The sequence below is a fragment of the Cyprinodon tularosa genome, unplaced genomic scaffold (assembly GCF_016077235.1).
Source record: "Cyprinodon tularosa strain WSP-4 unplaced genomic scaffold, ASM1607723v1 ctg55, whole genome shotgun sequence".
Taxonomy (NCBI): Eukaryota; Metazoa; Chordata; class Actinopteri; order Cyprinodontiformes; family Cyprinodontidae; genus Cyprinodon; species Cyprinodon tularosa.
The window spans coordinates 292,514-320,499 of NW_024039285.1; the positions used below are offsets into that span (position 1 = coordinate 292,514).

At 38.0% G+C, this 27,986-nt stretch overlaps 1 protein-coding gene across 1 annotated transcript; it reads right to left on the reverse strand.

Moving 5' to 3' along the window:
* Nucleotides 1-2,757: 2,757 nt before the first annotated feature.
* LOC119796450 lies at nucleotides 2,758-9,663 on the reverse strand. The gene is made up of 7 exons (XM_038305007.1): nucleotides 9,587-9,663; nucleotides 9,404-9,439; nucleotides 9,055-9,300; nucleotides 5,929-6,237; nucleotides 5,383-5,520; nucleotides 4,626-5,259; nucleotides 2,758-3,334 (listed from the first exon to the last, which is right to left on the reverse strand). The coding sequence occupies exons 1-6, from the start codon at nucleotides 9,630-9,632 to the stop codon at nucleotides 4,709-4,711; spliced, it is 1,326 nt and encodes a 441-aa protein (XP_038160935.1). The 5' UTR covers nucleotides 9,633-9,663; the 3' UTR covers nucleotides 2,758-3,334; nucleotides 4,626-4,708.
* Between the last annotated feature and the right edge of the window lie 18,323 nt (nucleotides 9,664-27,986).

Consider the following 27,986-nt stretch of genomic DNA (forward strand, 5'->3'; position numbering starts at 1 on the left):
TTCAAAGCATTACTTCTGTCTCCTGTTATACAGTATCATTACCTAGTTGCTGTAAGCCCTTCAGTCAAACGGCTGTCAGAAGCTTAAATGGTTGCAGAAAAAAAGTCTTTGATATGTACAGTAGTCATAAGTTGCAGATCTTTAGTTTGACTTAAATACTTTATAACAATGTCCATAGTTTTACTACTTGCCTTTTACATAAATGCATAAATTCGACATAATCTAGACTGAACACAGTAGAAAACAGTTGCCTCCTCTCATTAACAACACCTGAACAGAATCATGGTTGACCTTTAAATAACCCCATCCCCCATTAAACAATCATAACTCAAAATGGAATACGCCCCCTGGTGGCGATAAACACAAAGGACAGATGGCTTCTACAGTGCTTGTTTGGTTTGGTTGAACACTTATCACAAGTGCTTGGTTCTCCTTTTGGCTTTAGAGTCAGTAGCAGTTCTGAGAACATTTCTGCAAAGAATTAAAATCCTTGTGATACATATTTTTATATTGTGACTTCAATTTTTTTTTTGCACTGCTGTAAGGATTAAGAAGTCTGACAGAAGTTGGCTCTGGAGAAGTGGGGCTTTCATCGCATTAAGTAGCAATGGCTTATTCATTTATAAAGCTGCAAGAGTGCTGTGTGAGTTGCATCTCTCGCACTGACTCATTGTGGTGGATCAATTGGGTCACATGCAATTACTAAGAAGATCATAGATTCTGCATTGAAGTAGTTCTGCAGGGTACCTTTAGGTTTGAAAGGAGAAAAAACTAGGAGAAAATGGCTATAGGGAAGTTACCTTAATTCATGATGACGGATAAGAATCATTACTAATTGTTTCTCTAATTGGAGTAACACTCAAGAGGTCCATGCTATCTAAGGAGCTTCAGCAATTAACAGAGCAACCTTTTCCATGTGGAAACAGTAGTTCTACTTATTAGATGCCAAAGATAAGGGACTTTTATCATGCAAAGTAAGTTGTTTTATTCCTTTATCAAAATGATGCACAAAGTGGTATTTCACCTAATTCATGCATCTTTGTGTAATCCTCAGTGGTTCTGCTGTCTGAGCAATGGTCCCTCCCTCTCCTCTGAAAACTAGCAGTTAGAAAATAGCTAAGAGTGCCTCCTCCAGAAAGCTCATACTTTAACAGCACTGTGCCAACATTGTAAACAAACAGTCTTTCTCCAATCGGGGAGAACTGATGTGAGGCAGAGCGTGCCAGTTATGAGGAAATGACTCTTTTTAACAGCTGATCTGCACAGCGCAGCTACTTTTCTTTTTAGCTAATGCCTGGCTCATGATTCACCCATCCTGACTATGAGACATGGAGGTGGCAGCATCATGCTGCGGGAAGGAGGTTCCCTCCCCCTCCAACTGACAGCAATGACAGAACCATTGTTGGATTGATAACTACAAATCACTTGAGATATGGAGTTTCCCCTGAGCAAAAATACTAATCATACCCAAGTGAAATCCAATTTTGGTAATAAAAAGCAGATTTCTTCTTTTTTTCCTGTTATGTACAGTGTATAATCATTAATCCATCCAACCATTTTTCGTCACGACGGGTGCTGGTGCCTACTGTATGAGCAGATTGAGGAAAAGTATTGCTTACTGGATGGTATCAAGTCTCTGACTATTAAATCTGATGGTAATATGCACAAAAAATTTTACTAACGGCATTGAGTCTGTACTCCACTCAGATTAGCAGAGAAAATAAAATACATTTTCTGACATAAAAGGGAGGAGAAGCTTGATAGTCTTTCTTCGAAAGGCAAATTTGACAACATTTCATTAAACTCATGCATACAATTTAACTGATTGAGGAAGGGGGATCTTAATCTTTCTTTTTCCCAGAGCTTGATAGAGCTCTGTAGCGACTTGCAGGGTTATTTATTCTCAGCAGAGCATAACTCTGCAATTGTATGTTTAGTCATCTCAAAGGGAAGTTTGATTTTAATTATTACCAGATAGTCATTTTGTGCATCGCCTATAATAACCCATTAACTGAATAGGCTGTACTGTGCTCTTGTTGAAGTAGCGCTAAAATAAGCAGACTTATTTCCTCTTTCAGTAATGTCAATTCATTTCCGTTTAAATTCAAAAATGTACCCAAGTTGTGTTTAATTCCTTTATTTCCTGACCAATGCAGTATTATGGAAGGATTATTGGAAACAAATTGCCTAGATTAATCCTAGAAAGTGCTAAATGTTATTTAAAAATTAATGCCTATGCAACTTTCTGCATAGCATCTTAATGGCATAGTATGCTAGAAAATGTCAGCAACACTGACCATGTGAGATTTCCTGTGATATTTGAAGATTTTAAAATCATATGAAACAAACATCATCTTTCTTTTTTTGTTCTGAATAATTTATTTTAAAATAAAGTTCTTCTCTGAAATAACGATGTTGTTGATGTGATGGCACAGCATGAGTGCCAATTGTTATCAATAAAGGGTTTCCTTTTTAATGGGACTTTATCAAATAGAAGTGTCACTGCTATAGGGGTCTACCAGTGTATCTAATTTGCCAGACAAAAGGATTCACAATCTTGTATTTAGCTAGAATGAATGGATTCACTTTTTTAATTCACCTAAATGTTTTAGATTTCACACACTGTGTAAAATAGATTATGGCATCAACTAACATAAACTTAGTCCAGTTTTGGTGCATATTTATCGAATTTTGTATACTTGGTTCATTCAAAGTTGGTTTTCCTCTTAAAATATTTACAAATGGACTATTTCAGAATTAGAATCTTGCAATTTTTTTAATTGCAAGAAACACTGTTGCTTAGGAAAACAACAGGCTACGCCTAGACAGCGATGACAAAACACAACCCGAGCTTAGAGTTTCCTACCTTTCTCACAGTTATGCAATAAAAATAAACAGGTATCTCAAATCAAAATGCAATTCAAAAGGAAAAGTCATAAAAATGTTGAGTTATGTCTTTGAAAAATATATTTAAATAATTTATATCGAGTTCCACATAAAGTCAAAAACTCTTAACCATACACAAACCTACTACATATAAATCTAAGTATGTGCTTATTTCAAACTTTTTCATAAGAAAGTTAGAGAAATAAACTCATTGATGGAGTGCTCCACCTGAGGCTCTACATTAAGTATCTGTGCACAATGTTTCCGAAAGTGTTTGCTGTATTACTAAGATCATATTCTTGCACTAACCTTTTTAAGGTTTGCACTAACAAAGGAATGACATGGATATACTGTAGTTCAGCTTTTTGAGACATTCTCCAAACTCAAAGTTTGGTCGTTTCTGTAAAGGCAGATCTGTCTTTACTATACTGTTTATACACTATAATGCCGCGGTTCTCAAAGTGTGTGGCGCGACCCACTGGTGGGGAATTGAGACGTGACAGGTGGGGCGCGCCAAGTTCCGGTGTGTGTGTGTGACTATAAATGTAGAATGTGTGAGAGCAAACTGTCCTTATAGCTGTATGTTGCCGCTTTTTAGACCAATCAAACCCACAAAGTAATCATTAATAGCCTACATGCAGTCTAATTAAAAGAACATTAGATATGAGAAAAATTTCACCTGGAACTGAAGTGCCAAAATAATGATTGACGTGACGTCGGCATATTATTTGTAACGGAATAAACTTTCGCGCCCCAGTGTTGCCAACTCAGCGACTTTGTTGCTATATTTTAGACCCCTCCAGCGACTCTTTTTAAAAAAAGGGACTAGCGACAAATTAGCGCCTTTTGGAGACTCTTACGTGAAAGCACGTATCGTTCCTTTTCTTGTCCTCCAGCGGCAGGTGCTGCCGTGGGGCGCCTCCCCCATCCCCACCCCGTTCTCCCCAGCTATCGCAGGAGTCCCTCTCAGCGCTGCAGAGACACAGCATGTTTACCCTCAGCGTCCAGACTGCAAATAAAGCGCACATGCGCCGGGATTGACGGCGCAGGTTGATCATAAATAACTGAATTTGAAATATTTTATCTTAAATAAATAGGACCAGTTTATTGAAATGACGTCTGACTCCACCCTGAAGCTCAGGTTTAATGCTCAGACTAATAGTGAATTCTGGTTTGGAGTGGAGAGGGAGTATCCACTCATCGGGCAGAGAGCTGTGTGCATTCTTCTTCCCTTTGCCACATCATATCTCTGTGAGATGGGCTTTTCAACTGTTGCTTCACTGAAAACAAAATACAGATCTCAGCTGAACATTGAGCATGACTTGAGAGTGGCAGTATCAAGCCTGCAACCCCGTTTTGAGAAACTGTGCAATGCAAAACAGGCTCATTGCAGCCACTGATGCAGGGATAAATAGACCTGTATTGCCAGATGGATTTCACTTCTTTTCTTTTATTAACAGATTGCAGAGTGGCACTTTAATTTTTTCTATCTTTGAGCTTGATACAAATTTTGACACAGCTGCATTTTCATTTTCTTTATTTTTGAGCTTGCTGTTATTTGATGTAGATAGTTTGTATTTAGATACTACTTGTTACTTCAATAAAATTGGAAAATTTTAAGATTGTTGCATATTTCATTAGCATTGTGTTGGGGCGATGGGGACAGGCGGGGCTTGAAAATTCCCCCTTGTCCAAAGTGGGGAATGACAGAAAAAGTTTGAGAACCACTGCTATAATGCAACATTACTAAACTACAGAAGCAACACCTTTTCAAGTACGAGATGTGACTGAGATACATGCTGTAATGTCTTCATGATGTCATCTAAGTGTTTTGATATATATTAGATTCATCTAGATTGGTGGCCACATTTTCCTCTGCTAAGTTGACATAGTTGTGGTCTTCATCACTGCTCTCCTCTTCATCTGACTCTGTTTCTGAATCACTCTCTGAAGCAGGAGATCTGTTGTCAGCCACTTCATAATCGTGCTCATCATCACTGTCCTCTTGATGTCTCTGTTTTTTTACGTTACTCTTTGCAGCAGCACATCCCTTGTCAGCCTCTTCATAATCGTGCTCATCATCACTGTCCTCTTGGTGTCTCTGTTTTTTTACGTTACTCTTTGCAGCAGCACATCCCTGGTCAGCCTCTTCATAATCGTGCTCATCATCACTGGTGTTGTCTTGCCTTTTCTGCTGTTTCCTCTCTTTAGAAGCATAATCCAACCGAGATGTTTTATAGCAATGTGCGCCACCATCTTTTTCACCCCCATTTCTGGCTCCCTGGCTTTTGTTGACCATTTTTTCAACATTGACGTAGTCCATTTCCCCATCATCCTCATCTTCATCCTCTGCGTAACTGTTCCTGATCGTAACTAGAAAATAGGAGTGCAAGAGAATGAGAGTTCTCATGAGAATAAGCTTTTCAAACACCACAAATATTTTCTTTCTACTTATAAAACATCAAACATATGTGAGATCTCATCATTAGCACTGACTTTGATTTAGAACCACAGGAATCGGCTCTTTGGCTCGTCGTCTTCTCCTGCAGACCAGACCGACAACCAAGAAAACCATCAGGAGAAGCATCAGGATCCCAGCAGGCAAGATGTAGGGCAGCATATTCCACCATGGTTCTTTAAGTTCAATAATGGAAGAAAAAAATTCAGCAAACATCCATGATGTGCAGTAGCATCCTAACACCACTTTTAAACGTTAACTGCTGCAAAATAAAGAGCAAAATCTATTCTGTTTTAGGCTTCACTAAATTACATCTTTTAAGCATCTTGCCTAATTCTACATAACTTTATACATCTAAATCCTAAGGATATTACTTGATTCATTGTTAGGTCTAGTCTTGTTTGCTCTGATGCTGAAATATGTTAGAATTGGCTTAGAAGCAAAATAACTACTAAGCACTGGATCGGATATCTAAACAATAATCTTACATTAGTAATTGAGTTGCTAAGTTCAAGCATTCTACAGCAAATGGTGTGGCATGTGGGTCCCTTAGTCAAAACGCATCAACACTATAGTCTGCTTACCTGTAAAAAGGACATTAATCGTTTCTGTCTCTTTAGACTTGTATGTCCCATTCAGATTTACTTGATACATGCAACTATAGTTGCCCTTGTGTTCAGGCACAGGGAAGTCAACAGAAGCTAAGCCTGTTATTGGGTTGGATTTGTTAAGGATTGATCTGTTGTAGATCAGGAAAAAATTAATTGAGTTGAGCGTTGAGTTCACTGAGCATTTGAAGGAAAGTATGGAATCCCCGGGGATTTCTGCAACTCCTGATTCAACCAGCTTCCCATTAGGAAGTGTCAGTGAGATAGTGGGCTGTGGAAGTGCAGCTGGAAACAAAAGGGGATAAAAAAAAGTTATTGTCAGTACACTTAGTAAAATGGTATAACAAACATTTCAAAATAATTATCCTAAACTTTTAGGAGCATTAATCTAAAGCTAAAATTATTTTAAACGTAATCTAAATTACACACATTTATTCCATGGTGAGAAAAATGCTACATTCTCTGAAAAAATGTTCTTAAGGTTTGAACCACAGCATTTTTTATCTCTTCACAATCACACAGTAAAGCCTGGTTCATGCTGAGAAACCAAGTCTTCTGTGTGTGTGTTGCAATTAACGTAGATATCCTGTTTGGTGCCTCATGACAGAAACTCTGTCTGGCTGTAGTGCCATCGACAATGCCTGGCACACCTCGGACACTATCCAGAACGCCTTACAGGACGCTAGTTTGTAGCTCTGTGCGATGGTTTGTTGGTTTGGACCCAAAGCCAAAACATGCAGCGTGATGGCCAGTCTTTCAGGAACACTCACGAGTGAACTGTGTCGTCCAGTGTTGGATGAGGGGTTGTAGATGGCGGACAAGCTCGTCAAACCAACACACAGACACCCACAATCATAGCTAGTCCATGATTGTCCGTCTTGCCTTGTGGCGTGAAATGACATAGCGCAGACCACACTTCAAAATTGGGCATAAATCAAAAATATCTGCGTCATACCTGCGACAAGCTAACTGCGACACACTTCTGCGAGAGTACACACAGCCCTTTCGATGGACATGAAGGTATACAGTAACATATGCAAAACTTGTCTATAGAGAACCACAGGGATCTTAAGCTCCTTCATTCTGCATAACAACCATTAGAGATAATCAACCTTTACATATATCTAAAATGATAGAATATTATGAGGAACTTTAAAATCTTGTAACCCATAGCAGAAGGTAAACACCTTACATAATAAAGAAAAAAAAATATCCCAAGGAGAAATTCAATGCTGCAACTTCTATTATAAGGTTTACTTTAAGAAGTTAAAGATGCTGTTGACAGATATTCTGTAACAGTCTGTCCTACAGCAGTCCTGGTAAAACCTCTGACTGGGGACACATTGTTGACGTACAGCAGTCTGATGAAAAAGATTTCTTTATATAAAGAATTGTTCTCTCTATCTCCAGACTTTCCTGCGGAGAATGAGGAGAGCCCACCTGCCCCCCCCCCCATCCGTGCGACCTTCTACAGAAGCACCATAGAGAGCGTTCTGACCAGCTGTCTCACTGTGTGGTGTGGAGGCTGCAGCTCCTCAGACTGGAAGAACATGAGAAGAGTGGTGAGAACTCCAGAGAGGATCATTGGGACTCCTCTTCCCACCATAAAACACATTTCATCCCAGTGCCGTTTATCTTGTAACATTATCAGCAGACATGGGCAATGTGGAGTCAACAAGTCATCTCCATGTCATGTATTTAATCTACCCAGCCAATTAACCAGGTGAGTCCAATCTGCACAGGTTAATTCACGGTGAAGATTGGACTCGCCTGCTTCAGTGGAGATGACTTGTTGACTTCACATTGCCCATGTCTGATTATCAGCCACCCCTCACACCCCCACCATTGACTGTTCTTCCTGCTGCCCTCTGGGAAGAGGCGTTGCAGCATCAGCTTCAGGTCCAGCAGGTTCTTCAACAGCTTTTTTCTATGCAGACTGTTAAACTGTTGAAACTCTAATCAAGGCTCTGCATCACACTAGAAAAACATCATATTTTCACTACCAACATGGTAAGATTTTCTCATAATCCCTTTCAATAGGAGACAACTCAATGTTCTACTGCATTTTGCACCATATTTATTTATTTTGCACTGCCCTGAATGTTTCCATATCAATTCCTTTTGCACCGTGACTTTAAACTGTTGAGACAGCTGGTCAGAATACTCTCTATGGTGCTTCTGTGGAAGGATGCTCTCCTCATCCTCCGCAGGAAACTCTGGAGATGCTTTAAAAAAAGGACTGCTTCTACACTGTTTAGATTCTGATCACTGCTGCACATTATAAATGGTAATGTTCACTGTTGTAAGCTGCCCGATCACCGTTGAAAAGCTGTATGCATTGAAATAGAAATCGTCTAAGTCTAAGGAGTGTTGAACAAACCCCGTCCTTCTCTATTAGCCCGTTAAGCTTCTTTAAGTCAATCCTTCTGATGGGGTTACCCCAAAAATTAACGGCAGAAGAGATCACACTCTCCACAAAGGACAAAGACATGTAGCATTTTGCTGCATACACTTGAAGGACCTAAGATCCTTCAGGAAGCAGTCTGCTTTGTACCCTCTTGTACTTTTCTTTTTCTCCTGAAAAAATCCAATATTAACCCCCTTTTCATATCATGAACGTATTTGCGTCATTTTAGGGGAGTCTGCAAATGTGCAATTCCAACAGGAACTACGGATTTGTAGGGGTTTGTATTATTAAGACAGCAAGAAACACAATAAACTCGTAAAAACACAGCATAGCATGTCTTTGGAAAAGATGAGAATAAAGAGTTGTTAAATAAAATAAGTAACACCACCGTGCAAACCTTTGCAAACTGGACCCAGTCCTGTTTTGTCAACTTAAACCAGGGGTGTCAAACTGGTTCCAGAAAGGGTCGTGTGGCTGCAGGTCTTCTTTCCAACCAAGCAATAGCACACCAAACTCCAGTCATCTCATCAAGTCATCATGTTCAGATTGGACTCACTTGATGAGGTGACTGGAGTCTGGTGTGATATTGCTTGGTTGGAAAGAAAATCTGCAGCCACACGGCCCTTTCTGGAACGGGTTTGACACCTTTGACTTAAACCATACTCTATCATTTATAGTATAACTGAGAAACTTACCTGAACAAACAGCAAACACCAATTTACAGCCGTTGGTGTCATTATATTGACAATGATATTCACTATTAAAGCCTGTACACGGAGAAGGTGATTTTGATGTGAGTTTCTCCTCTGGCTTCAGTGCAGTACCACAGTTGGATTTGCTGCAATGTGCTTGTGCCCTGTAGAAGTCCGATCCTTTATCACAGTTTTTACTATCGTTTCCAATGAGTCCATAGCATTTTGGAAATTCTAATTTAGCAGATTCTAATAAGAAACAGGACATTACAAAAAATGTATTAATAGAAGCTGCAAAAAAAATAAAAATAATTTAAAGCAAATGCATGTATGCTTTTTGACTGTGACTGACCTGAAGCAACTTGATGCAAGACTAAGACACAAACACCTGTAGTGAAAAACCAAAGTGTAATCAGATAATTCGTATACAGTAGATTTAAACTCTAATCTGCTCAAATTGCACATCTACAGTGGATTAGAAATTTAAATTTAAATTTTTTGATAAGACAGAAAAAAAAAGAAAAAGACATCTCACCAATTGTCAGAGAAAAGAGGAAGTTACTCCATCGAGTGTGCCCCATGACTGAGACTCCAACTGCACCCTGTGCAGTATAACTGTACCATAAGAACCGAAACTGTATTTAGAAATGAAATCTTGGTCATGTCAGGTTTTTTTTTTTTTTCTTAAGTGTCATGGCTACAGAGCATACAAGACTGTGGTTGCTGCAGCAGAAACCACAGCAAACATCTCTGTGTTCGAAGATAACAGAGTGAGATATTTTCACGATAAAACAACGTATTTACAGTTGTTCTTCTCAACATTGGACTATGAGGTTCTTTCATGGTTTAGCATCTTGTTCTCTCTGATAAGGTGGGGGGAGGTTGTTATGCAAATTTACCCCCATGAGAGAACCTGACGAAATGGAAGAGTAAGATTAGGGCCACTGAAAAAATGTAAAAAAAAGTTAACTAATTTTTAAATTTTATTTCAGTTTAATATGGGAAAAATACTCAGAATTCAGACTTTAATCTCAGAATTCTGATTTTAATCTAAGAATTCTGGCTAGTAGTTGGGCACCATGAAGTAAGAGATATGGGAGCACTCAGCTTCACTGAAAAAGATGCGAATTGTTTGGGAGTTCCAGTAACATTGGTTGAAAATGAGGGAATTAGGCAAATTTTTACGTGCCAGAGGGATCCCCGGTCATGCCATTTTATTAATGGAAGAGCAGAAGATGATTAAAACAATAGAGCTAGTCTCTAAAACAGACATGGCTTGTTAGCTGTCAGAGTTCAGTCAGAATTCTGAGATTAAAGTCAGAATTCTGACTTTTTTCCCAAATTAAACTGAAATAATATTTAAAATTAAGTTTACTTTTTTTTTTTTTTCCAGTGGGCCTAATCCTCTTCCGTATGACGATGTAGCCTGACTATGAACGTAGAAAGGAAACACATCAAAGTAAGGGTCAGTTTCCTTGTAACTAGTTTCTAGTTACACAGTAACTATTGGGAAACATATCAAATCTATTGTCATTTGTTAAAAAATTGGTCTGTTAAATATTACAGGAATAAGGATGTATTTGACATCAATTTTACTTTTATTCTACTTTTTTTTTGCGTGTTCCCCAGGGAACAATGCAAAACACTTCTTAAATTTTAATATTTAGCTGATAAATTACCTTAAATTTCCACATAATTAATTTTTATATAATTTACCATAATAACATCAAAACTGTGCTGTGCACTAGAGACAAAAACAAAGCCAGGATTTATAACATTACGTTGCCTGGACAAAGAAGAAAACATAGAAATTACAGATTAGGATCTATAAAGATAATGCAAACTAAATTTTGATTAGATGAACCCCTTGTGAGGTTCACATTTATTCATTGGTTGCAATCGTTAACCATTATTAAAAAAACATGTCATGTTCAAATTTCTAATAACAGGGGAAAACAGTAAACAATAACAGGGGACAATGTGGCATTTGTCATTTGTTTAATGTACGCATCAATCCCATTGTCAATCCATGTGTCATTTGACAGATTTTTACATTCTGCTTGCATCCACTTCACGTGATGATTTAATTTCGCCCTGCAAAGAAGAAAAATAATAATAATAATAAATACAAAATACAAAAAAATTATTATACTTTATGCAGATAGATGCTGCAATTCTGGCATCAATGATTTTCACCGACTTTCCCTGCGGTTATTAATGTGGAGAATGTAATAAATCGACGGGTGGACGAACAGACGGACAGACAGACAGACAGACAGACAGACAGACAGACAGACAGACAGACAGACAGACAGACAGACAGACAGACAGACAGACAGACAGATAGATAGATAGATAGATAGATAGATAGATAGATGATTTAGCTCTTTTTGCAATGCTCTTCAAAAATCCGATTGTACAAAGCGTTGCAACCTTTGCACAGTACAGGCGTCTCTGCGTTTGCAACCCCCGCACCCACTGCAGTGGCTTACCACTTCCTGTCTGAATGATATGATGCAAATACCATTAGTTTCTTTTTCTTATATTCACTCCTCCTTCTTTCTCTATAAGCAGCCACACCTCACTATACATCATGAGATCTTTTTTCAATAATTGAGCAAAAGCAATAGACTCTTTCCCAAAATAAGCATCAGGCTTCCTTTTTTTTCATCAGCCATGCCAACAGAGTTCTGACAGCTTAAGGTTTAGTTTATATAGTTTCAACAGTAAAGGTTCATATGTGTTGGTCTAAAATCATACAGATACAAGATTTTTAATGAATAATTTCTGTATTGTTATTTATCGCTGCATCTACAAGAAAAGGAGAATTAAGGAAGTGATAAATGGCCTCTACTTGTAAGTCTCTAAATCGCTTCACACCACCTACCCTCACACACTAACAGTGGAAGCTACATCGTAGCCACAGGTTCCCTGTGCGCTGCTGAAGCAAGGCTGTCATTTATTTGTGACGTTGGGCCGTCTGACCAATACCAGGGGCTTGAATTGGCAACTGTTACCAGATGAATCCATACCTGCTGAAAAACCATTATTTATTATTACTGTTTGTCTCTTCCAATTATTGTAATACAAGCCATCATCAAGCAGTACATCTCATTTCCTCCATAGTGGACATTAAAAAAAACAAAACTGTAAGGATGTTACAGTTGTGCTAATAGGTTTACATGCCCTGTATTTAAATCCTAGTTCCAAGAGAAATTACCCAAAGGATCCAGGATCAAAAGGCTACACACTGAACAGCGTTATTTGTTTAGTTTTATTTGCCTTCAGATTTTTCTGACAATTGCTGAGGAAATTTTAATGAATTAATAAAGTTTGAACACTGCTGATTGATATTTCCATTTTTTGCCATATTTATCATCCCTTTAATACAGTTCAAATGCTTTTTGCCACAGATTTTCTCTTTACGTTTATTTTCTTGCCTCATTAATCAGAAACCAGTAACATCAGTGCCAGTCTGAATGAGGGATAAAAGGATTAAAAAGTAACCAAGAATATCACTGACCCTTTATTCTCACACACTGATTACAAGAAGATTGCAGGTGAAGATGGTTACCTTTAGTAGGCATTTAAAGTTGTGCTACTTTGCATGTAGTAGGTAAACCTTTAACCTTGGATCCTTTTCATAATTCCTAATGGTGTTTGGGTCTAAAAATTTAAAGCATTGCTGTTCGACATTAAATGATATCACACAATTGACCATGAGGGAAAACAAAGGTAAGATAAAAATAAAATATTTCATATCAGTTTATAGTTTTCTTTCTTCCTGATAGCCCCATACCCCCATGAAGCATATTATGGTTTTCAAGCCAAATAATATGCATGTGTTAGAAACTTTCAAGCCACTCTTCCTTCCTGTTTTACTAGCTGTCTAAAGCCTATTTTTTGGATTTCCCGTTCCCTCATGCAAGTGCTGTAAATATTTCTTCGATTTCTTTCAACTATTTTTGGGGGAATTTTCACTTGAATTCACTTGAACAAAGGGGCTATAGTAGATATTTAATTTAATTATCAATGTTTGGTCACAAGAGGATAGTGGGTATGATCCCCATCTCATGACCTATTTTTCAATAGTCATGGTGATGACTATTCTTAGTCATCATATATACTGATTCTTAATTTATTCTATCACAATTGCATCTATACACTGCAGATTTCATGTAGTTTAGTTACTTTTGTTCCAGTTTATGTATCTAGTATTCTGAAAATTTACTATGATAACTGATTAGGTTTAAAAAAGGAGAGCTTTCCAGCTTTCACTTTGCTAATTACTCGACTTTTCTTCCCTCCTAGGTAGACAGGAAGCACAGCAACACATACCTCTCTTGACTCCTTTTGCCCTGGGTATGTTGAAATAAGGGAGCAAGATTTCCATTCTCTCACTGTTTTAATAATTACACACTTCCAGTTGACACATCCAAAGACAAACAATTGCCACCATTTTTTTTTTGAATTTCCAAACATCTTAAACTAACCTTTGGCTGAGAAAAATACTTCTGGTACATGTAGCTAACTAGGTTCTCTGTGCTGATGTACTGAGTCAGGACCCCTTAAAAGCATTAAGAATATATTTTTTTTCCCTCAATTTTAGGATTAGCAGCCCAACAATTCAAATTAAATTAATAAACCAGACTAAATGTGAGATGAAAGGTGTAGGCAAAAATGATTTGGCTGCTGCCGGGTGGGGCTAGTTTACTAGGCTAAAGAGTAAGGGCTCAGTAGATATTTTATAAAAAGATAAAATAAAATAGATACATTAAAAACTTGAAGAAATAACATACTGTCTACTATAAGAACAACTTTTCCCAAGTCAGCTTAGACCCAGTTTTAAAATGAATTCTAAGTCTTAGACTGAGCAAAATAGAAACATTGTCGGATATTTTGCATAAGATTAAGTGGTAGCATCAATCAGTTGCTGCAGATTTGGTAGCTTATTTTCTAAGATGCATGATCTGAAGTTCCTAAAGGTGCTTTACTGGGAGAGATCTGTCAGTGAGGGCCCGTAAAGTACTTTGTTTCAGGCTCAGAACTGAAGGATCCAGTATTCAAGGTGGACAAACAGATTTCACACAGTGTTTATTGAAAACAGAATCAAAGTGAGCAGCGTCGGCATCTAAGGCGGGAACCTTTGTGGATGGAGATAGCAGGTTAGTGATCACATCTTTCTGGAAGTGGATGAGAATAAACGTGGGAGTCACTAACCTGGTCTTATAGTTCAGTCCGAATCCAGAGATAGATGATGGCTCCAGCCAGCTGGAACCCAACGCTGCACAGCGGTCGGTGCACAGAGAGTCTCAAACACTAATATATGGGTAGTCGCAGAACAGGCAGGAGATCAGAACTGAGCAGACAAATGTAGGCAGGATGATCCAGAGAGCGAAGCCAAAACCGATGTCGGTGACATGGTCAGAGGGGTACTAAAGGAGAATCCAGGATGGATTTGGGTCAAAGTTCTAGGTACAGTACAGAGTGTGGCTAGCATGCTGGAAATTAGGGCAGGCAGACTTAGCGGTTGGGGAAACGGTTTCGGTCGGTACACAATCAGACAGAGATCAGCCAGGAGTCAGAAGACAGGGCAGGCAAGCAGATCAGACGGAAACAGGCAGGCTCAGAGATCGAGAGGGAGAACAGGTCAGGATCAGGTAGACATAACACAAGAACGCTTGAATAAGTTTCATCAATGGCTCAAATTAATCTGAAACTGATGACTTGTCTGCAGGTTGGTTATATAGATACAGGTGGATCAGATGAGCGGGTAATGAGAACTGGACAGAGCCAAGCAGGTCTGTGAAATGTGTAATCAGACAAGACATCAGCGCTGAGACTATGACACTGAACTAATTTTTATGTTCATGAAAGAAATTATTTCAGTGTTCTGACACGGTGAATCTAATTTGATGAAAGTATACATCATAAGCAATGTGGACTAGATTGATCTACGCTTTCTTCAATACAACCATCGAGTAGCATCAGCATTACAGAAATATCCAGGTAACATTGTTCCAGACTTTTGTCTGATTTTCGTGAACCTGTGAAAAATTTCTCCTCTGTTTTTAGCTGTCAAAGTGAACACCTGGTGCTATATTTTGCTTCATTCAAAATACGGTGCATCACGAGAATGTATTTTGTTCACCTTGAAAGAAGTGAGTGATTATGTGATCTACAATTGTATTTCTGTCATCTTGAACAATTCTGCCAGACTGAGATACCGGTACCTAAAGTGGCATATCTTGCACTAACAGGCATGCAGAATTCAAAATCACTTAAAACTACTTCCTTCTGCATTGTGATGCTTAGTTTAAAACTTGAGTAAGTTGTTCTCACCATGTCTAAAGTCCTCAATGTGTTGGGTTTCTGTCATGTGACAGGGTGATCAGCTCTTTGTTATAAAAGGAAATAGTTCTAAGAAGTCTCTCTTCACTCTCTGTTCATTGGCTTCATTTGAAGAAACGATTTAACTATTTGCTACTGAATCATGTTGGTTAGTATAAGATAACTTGGAAATGTATGACCTTGGCGGCTGCATTTTTGCTCTCTACCCACTAAAGTGGGATATTCTGAGACAAGAGGAAGTGGATACATATTTTTTGATCCTCAAATAGAATTCATAGATGCTTTGCATACAAGCAGTCTAAGAGTTTATAAACTGTTTGGCAATAAACCAATAGGAAAAGCATTAGGCTACAAATTTTTAGCAAGTACTAAACAATTGATGCATGCATTTTAGCAAAAACTAAAACATTTTTGTGACCAGTTCCCATTTTGTGCTATGGTAAAAACAAGAGTTCCCCTTTTTTGAATCTGACAAACTTAGATAAGGTTTTCCCTTCATAACGTTTGAGCATATAAAAACCTGTAAAGGAAAGTTGATTTTACTGCAAAGCTAATCTTTAAAGCATGTACAAATTTAATTGCATGACTAAAATGATTGGAAAAACCGAGTTAAAATCTTTTTAGCATTGAATAAAACATTTGCTGATGACCTAAACATGCTATCTTATGGAAGGAGGATATGCAGATATATATATATATATATATATATATATATATATATATATATATATATATATATATATATATTTATTTATTTATTTTTTTTTTTACCAAGAAACAGTTTGTAGGCTTTTTTTTTCCATCTCATATCAGATAAGCGTTTTTTTTTTAAAGTAAATTATGTTGTAGTACAAGAGAGGCATCAGCAAAAAAGTATCTAACAAGACACAAAATATTTGTATTTGAATAAAACATGTTCATAAGAGCCGTCAACATTAACTGCAGCCAGTTTTATGACATAGTTGAGGTGCAGGGGTCCCCTTTTACAAATGTCGTGAATAACTGTTATTCATATTATTATTATTTCTGATACTTTAAGATGTTTATTGCCCATCCCAGTAGGGGTGGCAAATATCTTTTTTTTTTTTTTATCAGATATTATTCGGACTGTCATATATTGTTTATGAAAACACACCCTAGTAGCCATGTGTTAGAACAATAAGTGAAAGAGTGATTCAAGCTCAAATCATGGCCAAACAGATAATTCTGCACATACATGAAATCAATTCACCATAACTTCTGTTCAAAATATAAGAGTTTATTAACAAAAATCATTAAGCTCCAAGTCAAACATATTTCAGTTAAAAACTCTTAAAACTGGTGAAACTCTACTAAACTATACTACTTTGTATAAAGAGGAAGGGAACATGGTTGAAAAGTATATTACTGTACAGTTTAAGATGGATTTGCCTTTTTGTTTGAAAACCAAAGTTAATCTGGAAGAATATGATCAAATTAGCTTTTCACTAATTTAGAGAAATTTGAATGTTTTAAAACTAATTCACAGTGCAAATCCATGAGGTGAATAAAAATGTATTTAGATAATGTTTTATTAAATGATTTGCTTAATCAGGAACCGGTAACTTTTAGTTAAATGATTCTTTACCCTCTTTGAAATAGCTAGCAGCGAGTAGACATGAGGATTCCACGAAAAAAACACATGAACACTGATGTTATATCAGTGTTTAAAGCTGAAGTCTGTAAGTTTTTAAAAATCACTTTTTTGTCATATTGGCTAAAACTGTCCCTATGCCCAGACAGCAGTACATGTGATATGTAACCTGTGAAAAAAACTGCTTCAATTGGTCCCGCATACTGCCTGTATTTCAATCTGGAAAGAATAATTCGGGACGAGTCAAAACAACCAATCACAGCCAGAGGAGCGTCTGATGGAGTGTCAATCACAGCTCGAACCCGCTCACTCCAGTGGCAGCTTAGCACGGCAGGCTCACAGCAAATGTGGGATTTTATGTCCATGTGGCTTACACCAAGGGATCCTTAGGAGATTTTCTCATCCAGTCTGGCTCTGTAAGTCCTGAAACTCAAGATAAATGTGGTGCAAAAAGTCTGTTTAGCAGTTCTGCAAAACTGCATTATCTTCTCCAGTCATCATGCCAAGATGAAACAGACACTGGTTCCAAATGTCCAAAACCACAATCATGGCACATGGCATAACACAGAAGACAGATTAAATGTGGTGCAAAGCAAAAAATATTTATGCAATAAAAGAAAGCTGTCACGACTAAACTAAGACATTGTGGTATGTTTATAGAATTACTAAGACAAACATTAACAAACAACCAGAGAACAATTGTCACAAAGATGGTTAAGGGACAATATGTGAGCATAAAAAGTGTGCATCCCTAACTTCCATAGGCGGATCTACTGGGGTGGCATAGGGTGGCAAATGCCACCCTAAATGACAGCCTTGCCACCCCTGCTGCCACCCCAGTTGGCTGTAGGGGTGGCGAGGCTTATAAATTATGGATCATTTGAGAATTACGACCGCTAATTTCCAATGTCTGACAGTGCAGTGAATGCAGCACGAGATGACACGAGAGCGACTGAGACTGATTGTTTTGAAAACCGAATGGGGAAAAGCGAGGGAGACAGGGGTGATGGGGAGAGGAGACACAGGATGAAACAGGTAAAAACTGATTAACTATCTATTGAGAAATTAAATCATAATGAAAGCTCAATGTTGCTAGCATAGCTGCAATGCTGATTTTGAGATGATAAAAATCAGGTTGCAGAACGTTATTTCTCTATCTATGATGTTAGTTAGGCCTGACGTCTCAGGCTCATTAAGACATATTTGCGGTCAACTATGACAGAAAATAGACTGTTAAGTTTGGTTGTACTCAAATCAAAACACACAAAGGCATTGGATCTAAATAAAGTTGTGAAGCATTTTGCTGAGCAACATGGAAATCACCACATTCAGCTGTTATAATCATGGTGACTTTATGTTATGCTCTCTGGTGAACCTTTACAGAGATCTTACATTTTGTTTTGGCACCTGAGAAAATCTGATATTTCCTTTAATAAAACCAAAAGTGTTAAAAGTTAAAAATGTGATACTGGTGTGAATCCTGCTTAATATGAAGCAGTGTTGTTGTTTTTTATTATTATTATCCAGAAATGACCCGTATGAACCTACTCACAAGCAAAATGTATTTTTATGTTGCTTCTTTTCAGATTTGTGGAGATTTTGATGTAACATACAGAACCCGCCTTTTTCTTGATTTGTTGATACAGCAGTATGGAGGACCAACTCTGCCATATTTAAAAATAAATACAGAAATAAATAAATGCTTAATAAATAAATAAGCATACAATTAATTGCCACCAAAAATACAAACAACAAATAAATGTAGGTAGAAATTAAATTATACAGCTAGTCATAAAGGTATATAACTATTTTAATTGGCTTCTTTATTTCTTTGCCTTTTTAATATTTACCTTATTTATTTTTTTGTCATTTATTATCTTCAACTTCATTTTTTAATTACTTATATTTTTAAGTATTTATTTATGTGCATGTTATCATATTTTTGTCTGTTTTATTCTTCCTTTGTATTTTTTTACCCTAGTTATTTCTTCGCCGCTATTTCTTTCTGCCTGCCCTTTTAACATTTCTGGCTGCCATTATAATATAATTTCTAATTACATTTATTTGTTGATTGTATTTTTGGTGGCAATTAATTGTATGCTCATTTATTTATTGAGCATTTATTTATTTCTGTATTTATTTTTAAATATGGCGGAGTTGGTCCTCCATATACAGCTCTATCTACAGCATATCTACATGCATGAAATGTCCCTTTCATTTTGCCTTAACTGCTGTATGTGAAGTTACTGAGGAACAAATGGGGTAAATGTGTGTTCAGAGTAAACATTACATAGATGTCCAGTACCTTGTTCGGGTGCCTTGACCCATTTATTTCTACTGTGTAGTTATGCTGACTTTAGTACAGCTCAGTCCATAGATCTCTGATAGGTAACTTTTTCTTTCTATAGTTTCTTCTTGTGCAAATGCTGCCTCTCTGACAGTCAATCTCACACATCTGCGACTCAGAACCTGCGTCTTACCTTAATACCTTTTCTGTCATAAGGCCGCTGTAGAAGTAGTGTTATCATTCTTCTATCTCCTATTAAGTGAGATCACATTGTACGATGTATTATTAATATGAACTGTTTCACATAAAACACTAGTGCTGTACATACTATTCTCACCAAACTGTGATAACTGTGATTAAATTCAGTGTAAACAAATGCCATATGTTGCCACCCCTAAGAAATTCCTGCCCCCCTCTTGCCACCCCATAAATATTTTTCTAGATCCGCCCCTGCTAACTTCAACACCATTGTTCCTCTACTGGCTCCATATAAAGAACAATAAAGATTTATTAAATTACTATGGGCATGTTTAGGCTTGTAAAATTGCAGGTCAAGCTGCTGTGAGGAATTTAGCAAAGCAGTAGCAGTATCTAATCCAATCCAATCCACTTTATTTATATAGCACAATTTAAATAAACACAAGGTTTCCAAAGTGCTGCACAAAAAAGATAAAATAAATAAAAGAAAATAAAATGAAATAAAAGCACTGCCCACACAGGATAAAAATATGCATGTGTATACATAAAATCAACATGTGTATACATAAAATCAACACTCTACATGGTGTCAGAAGCCAAAGAAAAGAGGTGGGTTTTAAGAAGAGTTTTAAAATGAGACAGAGAGGTGGCCTGTCTAATGTGCAGCGGCAATCCATTCCAAAGTTTTGGAGCTGCAACAGAAAACACTTGATCCCCTCTGAGCTTAAGCCTTGCTTTAGGCACTGTCAGGAGCAGCTGATCAGCTGACCTGAGAGATCGGCTGGGAGTGTAGGGGTGCAGCAGCTCACAGAGGTAAATTAGGGCAAGGCCATTCAAGGCTTTAAAAGTAAATAAAAGAATTTTTAAATGAATCCTAAGATGGATTGGCAGCCAGTGGAGTGAACCTAAAATAGGTGAAATGTGCTCGTACTTGCGTGTACCAGTTAATAGACGTGCAGCACAGTGGCGGCTGGTGAAAAATATTTTTGGTGGGGCTGATATTAGCCTAGTGTATGTCTTCAACTAATCCGGAATAAGAATTCAAATAAACAATTGGACAATACAATTTACAGTAATGATTTAATTAACTATATAATAACAGTAACAGTGATGATTTTGGTCACTGTGACGCGGTTCTTTGGCCTCCAAGAATCCAGGCTCAGTCAGGTTAGTGGTGTTGGTGATTTATTGTGCTCAAAAACTCTAAACAGGGTGCAAAAGAAACTAAACATATACAAGATCCTCTGGGCCTCAGCCTCCCTCCAGTTACAAGCAATGTAACAAAGAAACAGAAAACAGAAATGGCCGCTCTTCTTCCCACAGCCCTCATTAAATAGTTTAAGCCCCTCACCTCAGGCTCTCTTATTCCTGATTTCTTCTCATAAATCAGTTTTATCCATATATTACCTCCACAAACAATTGATGTACAAAAACAAACAAATAATTTTTACAACTTAATTCTTTTACACAGATTCATTGACTTATTCAATTACACCAAACTGGGTTTGCGTACCACACACACACACACGGCTAACCCCACTGAAATATTAAGTGTGCACCCTCAATACGCCAGCAGGTAACCAGGAACAGCTTGTGTGTTTTAAGTTAATGGAGCTACTGGGCTCAGCGCGAGCGGATTGGTCCTCACAAGCACAGTATAACAGGAATGTGTGTGTGGCACGCAAAGTTTTAAGCGACGAGGTGGATTCGTCGCAGCCACAATAACCATGACAGGAAATTTTCATATCCTACAACAGGGATGTTCTTCTGGCAAACGGGTAGATAAATAAGGATCTCACCGAATTTGGTGGAAGCTGCATCTCGCTCGTTACGTTCGCCATCATCCCTCTAATTGTTTGCACCTGCGCATTGGGTGCAGAAGCCTGTAAAAGCGCAGTATTTTCAGTGCCCCAAGACCATAATGTTCTGAGACGCTGATTGGCCATTTAATTCACCTAGCAATAGTACATGATTGACAGATTCTCTGCAAATGTGGGTCTGTCTGATCAGCGCCCCAAGACAGAGACGGTAGGAGTCTGTCTGTGGAAATCCACAAATGAATGACAGTAGGTAGGGAAATGTAGTTTATATAATTTGTTTTGCTTATATGTACACACTCTAGAGAATAAAACTGACATTTATGAGTTAATTTCTAAAAATATATTTTACGTTTCTCTCTTCTTATCAGGGAGGGCGGTGCCCCAGCGCCCCCTATGGGCCGGCCGCCACTTGTGCAGCAGCATTTTGAACCAGTTGAAGATGAGCAATTGAGAACCCAGTAATCCCCACATAAAGTGCATTACAGTAATCCACCAGTGTGCCACCAAAGACCATGACTTCTGTCTTTTCTTCATTAAAATTCAGAAAATTTAAAGACATCCAAGCTTTTAGGTCGTGTAAACACTTTAACAGTGGTTCAACAGAGTAGGAGTCAGCCTTTTTGAGGGGGGCATACATCTGGCTGTCATCAGCATAACAGTGAAAAGAAATGCCATGTTTCCTGAGAATGGAGCCAAGTGGGAGTAGATAGAGAGAAAATAAAAGAGGGCCAAGCACAGAGCCCTGTGGGACCCCACATGAGAGAGGAGCAGTGGAGGACACAGAGTCATCAAGGCTGATACTGAAAGTCAGATGTGACAGGTAGGACATGAACCATTCCAATGCTGAGCCCCTGATGCCCACCCACTGCTCCAAACGAGCAATCAGGATTTCATGGTCCACTGTATCAAATGCTGCAGTCAAATCTAAAAGTACAAGGACAACACAGTGTCCAGAGTCAGTAGCTAAAAAGATGTCATTAAAAACTCTTAAAAGTGCTGATTCTGTGCTGTGCAATGTTTTAAAACCAGATCTCAAGAACATTTTGTTCATTTAAAAAGTCCATGAGCTGGGAATAAACAATCTTCTCTAAGATTTTTGAGAAGAAAGGCAACTTAGAGATAGGCCTAAAATTTGACAGAACAGTAGGATCCAGCCCAGGTTTTTTAATAAAGGCTGCACAACTGCATGTTTAAGATTTATAGGGACTACTCCAAAGGACAGACTGCTATTAATAACTGTGAGACACGATGGCCCGATAGTGGGAAAAACCTCCTTAAAAAATTGGGGCGGGACAGCATCATCTGGAGACCCTGAAGGCTTCAAGTGACCCACAATCTCCTGCACAAAAGGCAGGGTCACAGGCTCAAACATGTCAAACACAGCAGAGCAGGGGACAAACACAGAAGGATCAGAAGCGGGAGGTGAAATAAGTGCTCTGATAGAACTGACTTTATCAATGAAGTAGTGAAGAAAGTTCTCACACACAGCAAGGGAGGCCTCAATTCCAGTCTGTGGTGTATTCAGAGCAGAGTTGATAACTTTAAACAACACACGAGGCTTACCACAGTTTAAAAGAACAATATCAGAAAAATATCTTCTTTTAGCCTCTTTCACAGTGGATTGGTAATGACGCCAACAATCCCTCAGTAATTGAAAAGATATTTGCAATTTGTCCTTTTTCCACTTTCGCTCAGCTCTTCGACAATTCTGTCTGGCAGTCCTGGTTGTTTCATTCAACCAAGGCTCTGATTTAGCTTTCTGCTGCCTGATCTTTAATGGAGCCGCAATGTCTATGGCAGTTTGACAGGTGTCGAGAAACCAGGCCTGACTGCTTCCTGGACTGATGTTTGTTAGATAGGGGCCAAAGGTTCTCCACCCCAACAACTCTTAAACGTTTCTGTTATTGCTTTTCAGTTCCCATGCAGCCTTTTTTTGTAGCCTTACTCATTTAACGAAACGGTGGGTGGAACATGAGTGGGGAAAAAAATTTCCCTTTATTCAAAGCCCCCTATTTCCTTCATCGCATTTTGATTGTTTTTTAGCTTTTGTTTATATATCTATGAGATACTTAAATTTAAAGTGAAGTATAAATCATATGTAATATTATTTTGATAATTATACTTATTACATCCAACTCCATGACTTAGCGCCTTGATATTTATCCTACAGCCTTTCACAAACTGCATGTAGCACAGACGGTTTTCTCGTACAAACAGGACAAAACCTAACCAGTTTTGAAGCTTTTATCCATCATAGGTGCAATTTTTTTCAGATCACCTTGAAGGCACCAACATCTTGCATATGTAATTTGGGGTTTTTGCACAAGTCATTTGGCACTCCTCATCTTAAGATCTTTCAAAATACGTTTTTTAATGTAGCCTTTTATTTATGTTTAGACAAAAAAAAATTTAAAAAGTTAAATAAGAATCTCAGAAACAGGGACAGATTAGGTCAGGCAAACAGGCAGGGAGAGGGGAATCAATGTCATGATCACTGAGGTTTACTAGCCCAGATGCAGAACTCACGGACAAGGAGGCAGGATAAAGTCCAACAGGGTTCCTCCTGGGAGACAGAGAGGACAGGGCAGGTTAGGTTCAGATTCAGGTACAGGTTCAGACACAGATACAGGTTAACAGGGATCAGACAGGCTGGGTGGCTCAGGCTTGTTAACCATGGAAAGGACAACAATCCGGCTCAGAGGGAAGCTCTCACCCAGCTTATATGGGGAGAGCTTAGTCATGAGCTGATGGGGATCAGCTGTGAGCGCTGAGCACCAGCTCCCAGGAAAGGATCCATGGCGCCCTCTGGTGGGCAAGCCTCTGGATCCCAACAGAAAAACAGAAACCCACAGAAAGGGATCCACATCGCCCTCTGGAGGGCAGACCACTGGATCCCAACAATCGAAATGCTGGAATAGATCTCACCAATGGCTAAAAATAATCTGGTACTGATGTTCGGTCTGAAGACTGGCTAACCACATTACTTTTCATTAGTTTGTTAAAATGAGGAAACTTCATATAAAAAGAGGAACAATTAGGCATACTTTATTTCAGTAGAACATCCAGACATTTAAGAGGCTTTACCAAGACGTCATGAGCAAGATCCAGTAATTAAGCAAGTGTGTGTTTGTGTTATAGGGATTATCTATACTATAGCCTACAATGAAACCTCATTAAAGTGAAATGAGAAATTCTAGTTTAACAACAATATTCAGATATTTACTGCAATATGTGTGATTGCATCAGACCTTATCATAATTTATGTGTTAGTTTTTGGTAAAACTCATCCTGTGATCATAAGAGAGAGGAATGTGCTGAGAAGCATTTTTAATACAGAGAAGACTTTGATTTGAGATTGAATTGGTATACAGGCCTCTTTTTATTTATTCTACAAGTCCTTAATGTAATTCAGTTCAGTTTATTTTTAAAGGGCCTGTTCACAACACAAGAGACTTTACAGGGACAATACATTCAGATTGGTCTAAAGTTTCTAACAAGGAAAACCATCTCATTGCATCAAGTCATTGACTTGCAGGAAACACCCCTCCTAGATGAGCTTGCAGCTACAAGTCTTGCCATAGTTAAAGAGGAACAGACTGGATTTAAGCTACTTTTACAAGATGCAGCTGAGAAAACATAACGTTATGGGTGGAAATGAACAAATACTGCAGAATTGGAGAACAGCGATAGAATGAATCAGAATGATAAAAGTGGTCCCTATGTCCTCCAGCAGCATAAACTTATGGCAGAATAAATATAGGAAATAGCTCAGAATAACCTAATTATTTTGGATGAGGTATAAGAAAGGTCAAATTATGTATGGCTCATCAGTGCAAGCACAAACAACACAGCAAATTCAAATGGTTTTGATCAATTCATAATACACAGCGATTAAAAGTTCATATACAGTAGAGTCAAATCTAATTCTAAGAGGAATCATGATGCAATGTAGCTTCATTTCTGCACCTCACCATTTGTGTTGCAATTTTCTCCTGTCTCCGAAATGCATGATTCAATGTTTGCAGGTTGACGGAACGTTCTCTGGTTAAATTTGTTTTCTACTGATCACATTTGCACTAAAACTACGACAGTTTCACATCTTGTTTGATGTAAATATGACTATTATTAGACCCCTGACCTATAGAATCATGACTCAAAATGCCAGCTTTACTGACTTGCAACAGTTACAGGAAACTGGCTACAGTAAGTTGACAAGATTTAGAGACAAAAGAATGCGATCAGAGGCACTGATGCCTGAAGAAGAACTTAATACTGCAGGAGAGATAGATAGACATAGATAGATAGATGTTTCTTTTGCTGACTGATCAGCCACTATTTCAGTTCCCCTTTGTCTCATAAGTTTGGTCAGTTTATTTGAGTTAGTCTTAGTTTTAGTTCCTTTGACCTCTTTTCTGGATCCATTTTTGTATTGTTAAACTTTATATTTTTTGAGTTAAGTAAAAAATAAAACCCTGTTTTTGGACATACACCTGTGCCTGACTGTCCTTACAGCTCAGTCCATCACACATGTAAGAGTCTTTTTCTAATTAGAAAATAGAAAAATGTGATTAATTTGGAGAAAAAAAACAAAAAAACGTCAGTCCCAGTGTTGATGTTCAATAGCACCTGTTCTAATGATGTTGACCTAATCACTCTCTGTTAGTTAGGGGTCTGTCTCTATCATGAATTGTGAAAGAAACAGTTACCTTTAGAAACTCTCTTTATTATTCATAAAAAGACTTGTGACTGTATTTTATCGTCTCTAATCATAGTTTCCTCCATATTTTGTTACAAAATCCTTTACCTGTTCAGTTTAAAGCACAATTTGGTCATCGCCTGGGTGCAGCTATACACAGATCTGTAGATCTGCTTTCTTCATAATCAGGAAAGGTGCCTGTAAATATACTAGACTTTTCTTTCCAACACTTGACACGGTTAAATGTGGTACATTGCTTTAGCTTGTGGACAGAAGTGAAAAATGTGGGACTGGTCACCCCACTGTCAACACCTATGAAAAGTAATTAACTTATTATTAATTTATTTAAGGGGTTTCTTTTTATTTGTATCAACAATTCATAGAATAATTGGCACTGGATCAGGGAAAGTTGCTAGGTTTTATTTCTTTTTCTTTTTTTTCTTTTTTTTTTTACAAAATCTTGGAAACCATGGAAACAGTCTTGTTAAAAACAATGATAGAGAGTTCTCCCATTGTGGATCTATTAGCAAAAATGAAGAAATAGATCCATATGCTCTGAAAAAAAATGAAAGCATCATATTGCCAATCAAATCAAATCTGGAAATTTTTTCCCATTGCACAGGAGTTGTTCTCTCCTCTCCTCTGTCCCTGTATGCATGCTCAGAATTGGGGGGTGCTGACACAACGCAAATGACTGTGTGCTGTTGTTACATGCTCTTCTGGGAGAAGCCAGTGATTTAATGAAAGTAGAAGGGATAAGATGAGGAACTTTTTATCAAATCTGTCTGAATTAATTCTGTAAAGTGCCTTGGGATTACATATTTTGTGAAATGATGCTATATAAATAAAAATGAATTGAACTAATCTTCGTAGGATGGGCTCTTGATTGTTTTACTTTTGAATCAGAAAGTATTTGTTCATCTTTTCCCTGTAAAAAAAAAAACAGCCTTTGGAAATTGGGACGTGTGATGTCCCTCGTTGAGTTCCAGCCAATAAACTTGGGGCTGCACCTTCTCCGAAGCCAATCTTCTTTCAAGATCTCCTTCATTTAGTTTGTGGCCTAGCTTCTCTCTCCCGCATGCAAGCGAAGTTTCACCCACCTCCTGCTGAAGGTTTTTTCTTGTTAAAAGGGAGTTTTCCTCTCCATTGTCGCTACATGCATGCTCAGTGCGAGGGACTGCAGAGTCAATGATACCTCGCAATCAGCTATTTTAATTAGATAGCACTTTTTTTGAAGAATGTGATTGTGTTACCTGTATAAATAAATGTTATATTTTATAATTGCAACTTTTCTCTGTGTGAGTCTCTCCAGGTTTAACTACCCATAAAACATTAAAATGCATGGATATAAAATCAATGAAATACATCAGTGCAAGCATAGATAAGACTTCCATTTTAAATGCTTATGATACAGTTATGATAAACAGTGATTAAAATGTAATGCAGAGTAAAACTAAGGGGCTGCTCAGTGGCACGGTGGGTAGCACTGCTGCCTTGCAGCAAGAAGGTTCCAGGTTTGATTCCTGGCCTAAGGTCTTTCTGCATGGAGTTTGCATCTTCTCTCTGAGCAGATGTGAGTTATCTCCGGGTGCTCTCTAAATTCTCCTTAGGTTTGCGTGTGGATGTGAATGGTTGTTTGTCGTGAGTGTCTCTGTGTTGCGCTGGGATTGCCTGGCAACCTGTACATGGTGTACCCCGCCTCTTGCCCGTAGACAGCTGGAAATAGGCACCAGGCATCCGTTTAGGATAAGCGTGACAGAAAATGGATGGATGGTAAAACTGAGTTCCGAGAAGAATCATGATGCAATGTAGCTTCATTTTCCCACCTTACCTGCTTCATGACCAGTTTTCTGAACTGTATTTAAGCTTCCATGTACTTTATCTCTCTAGTAAAACACATGGATCAATAATCTGTCATTACTTACCCTAGAACCAATAAAAACAAACAACACAATAAAACTCAGAGAAATA

Bases quoted from the DNA above. Each gene is read 5' to 3' on its own strand.
- LOC119796450 (XM_038305007.1), bottom strand. From the start codon at position 9,632: ATGGGGCACACTCGATGGAGTAACTTCCTCTTTTCTCTGACAATTG. The intron at 9,440-9,586 runs GTGAGATGTCTT...TTTTCACTACAG, and splicing joins CCTCTTTTCTCTGACAATTG to GTGTTTGTGTCTTAGTCTTG. The intron at 9,301-9,403 runs GTCAGTCACAGT...GTTTCTTATTAG, and splicing joins CTTGCATCAAGTTGCTTCAG to AATCTGCTAAATTAGAATTT.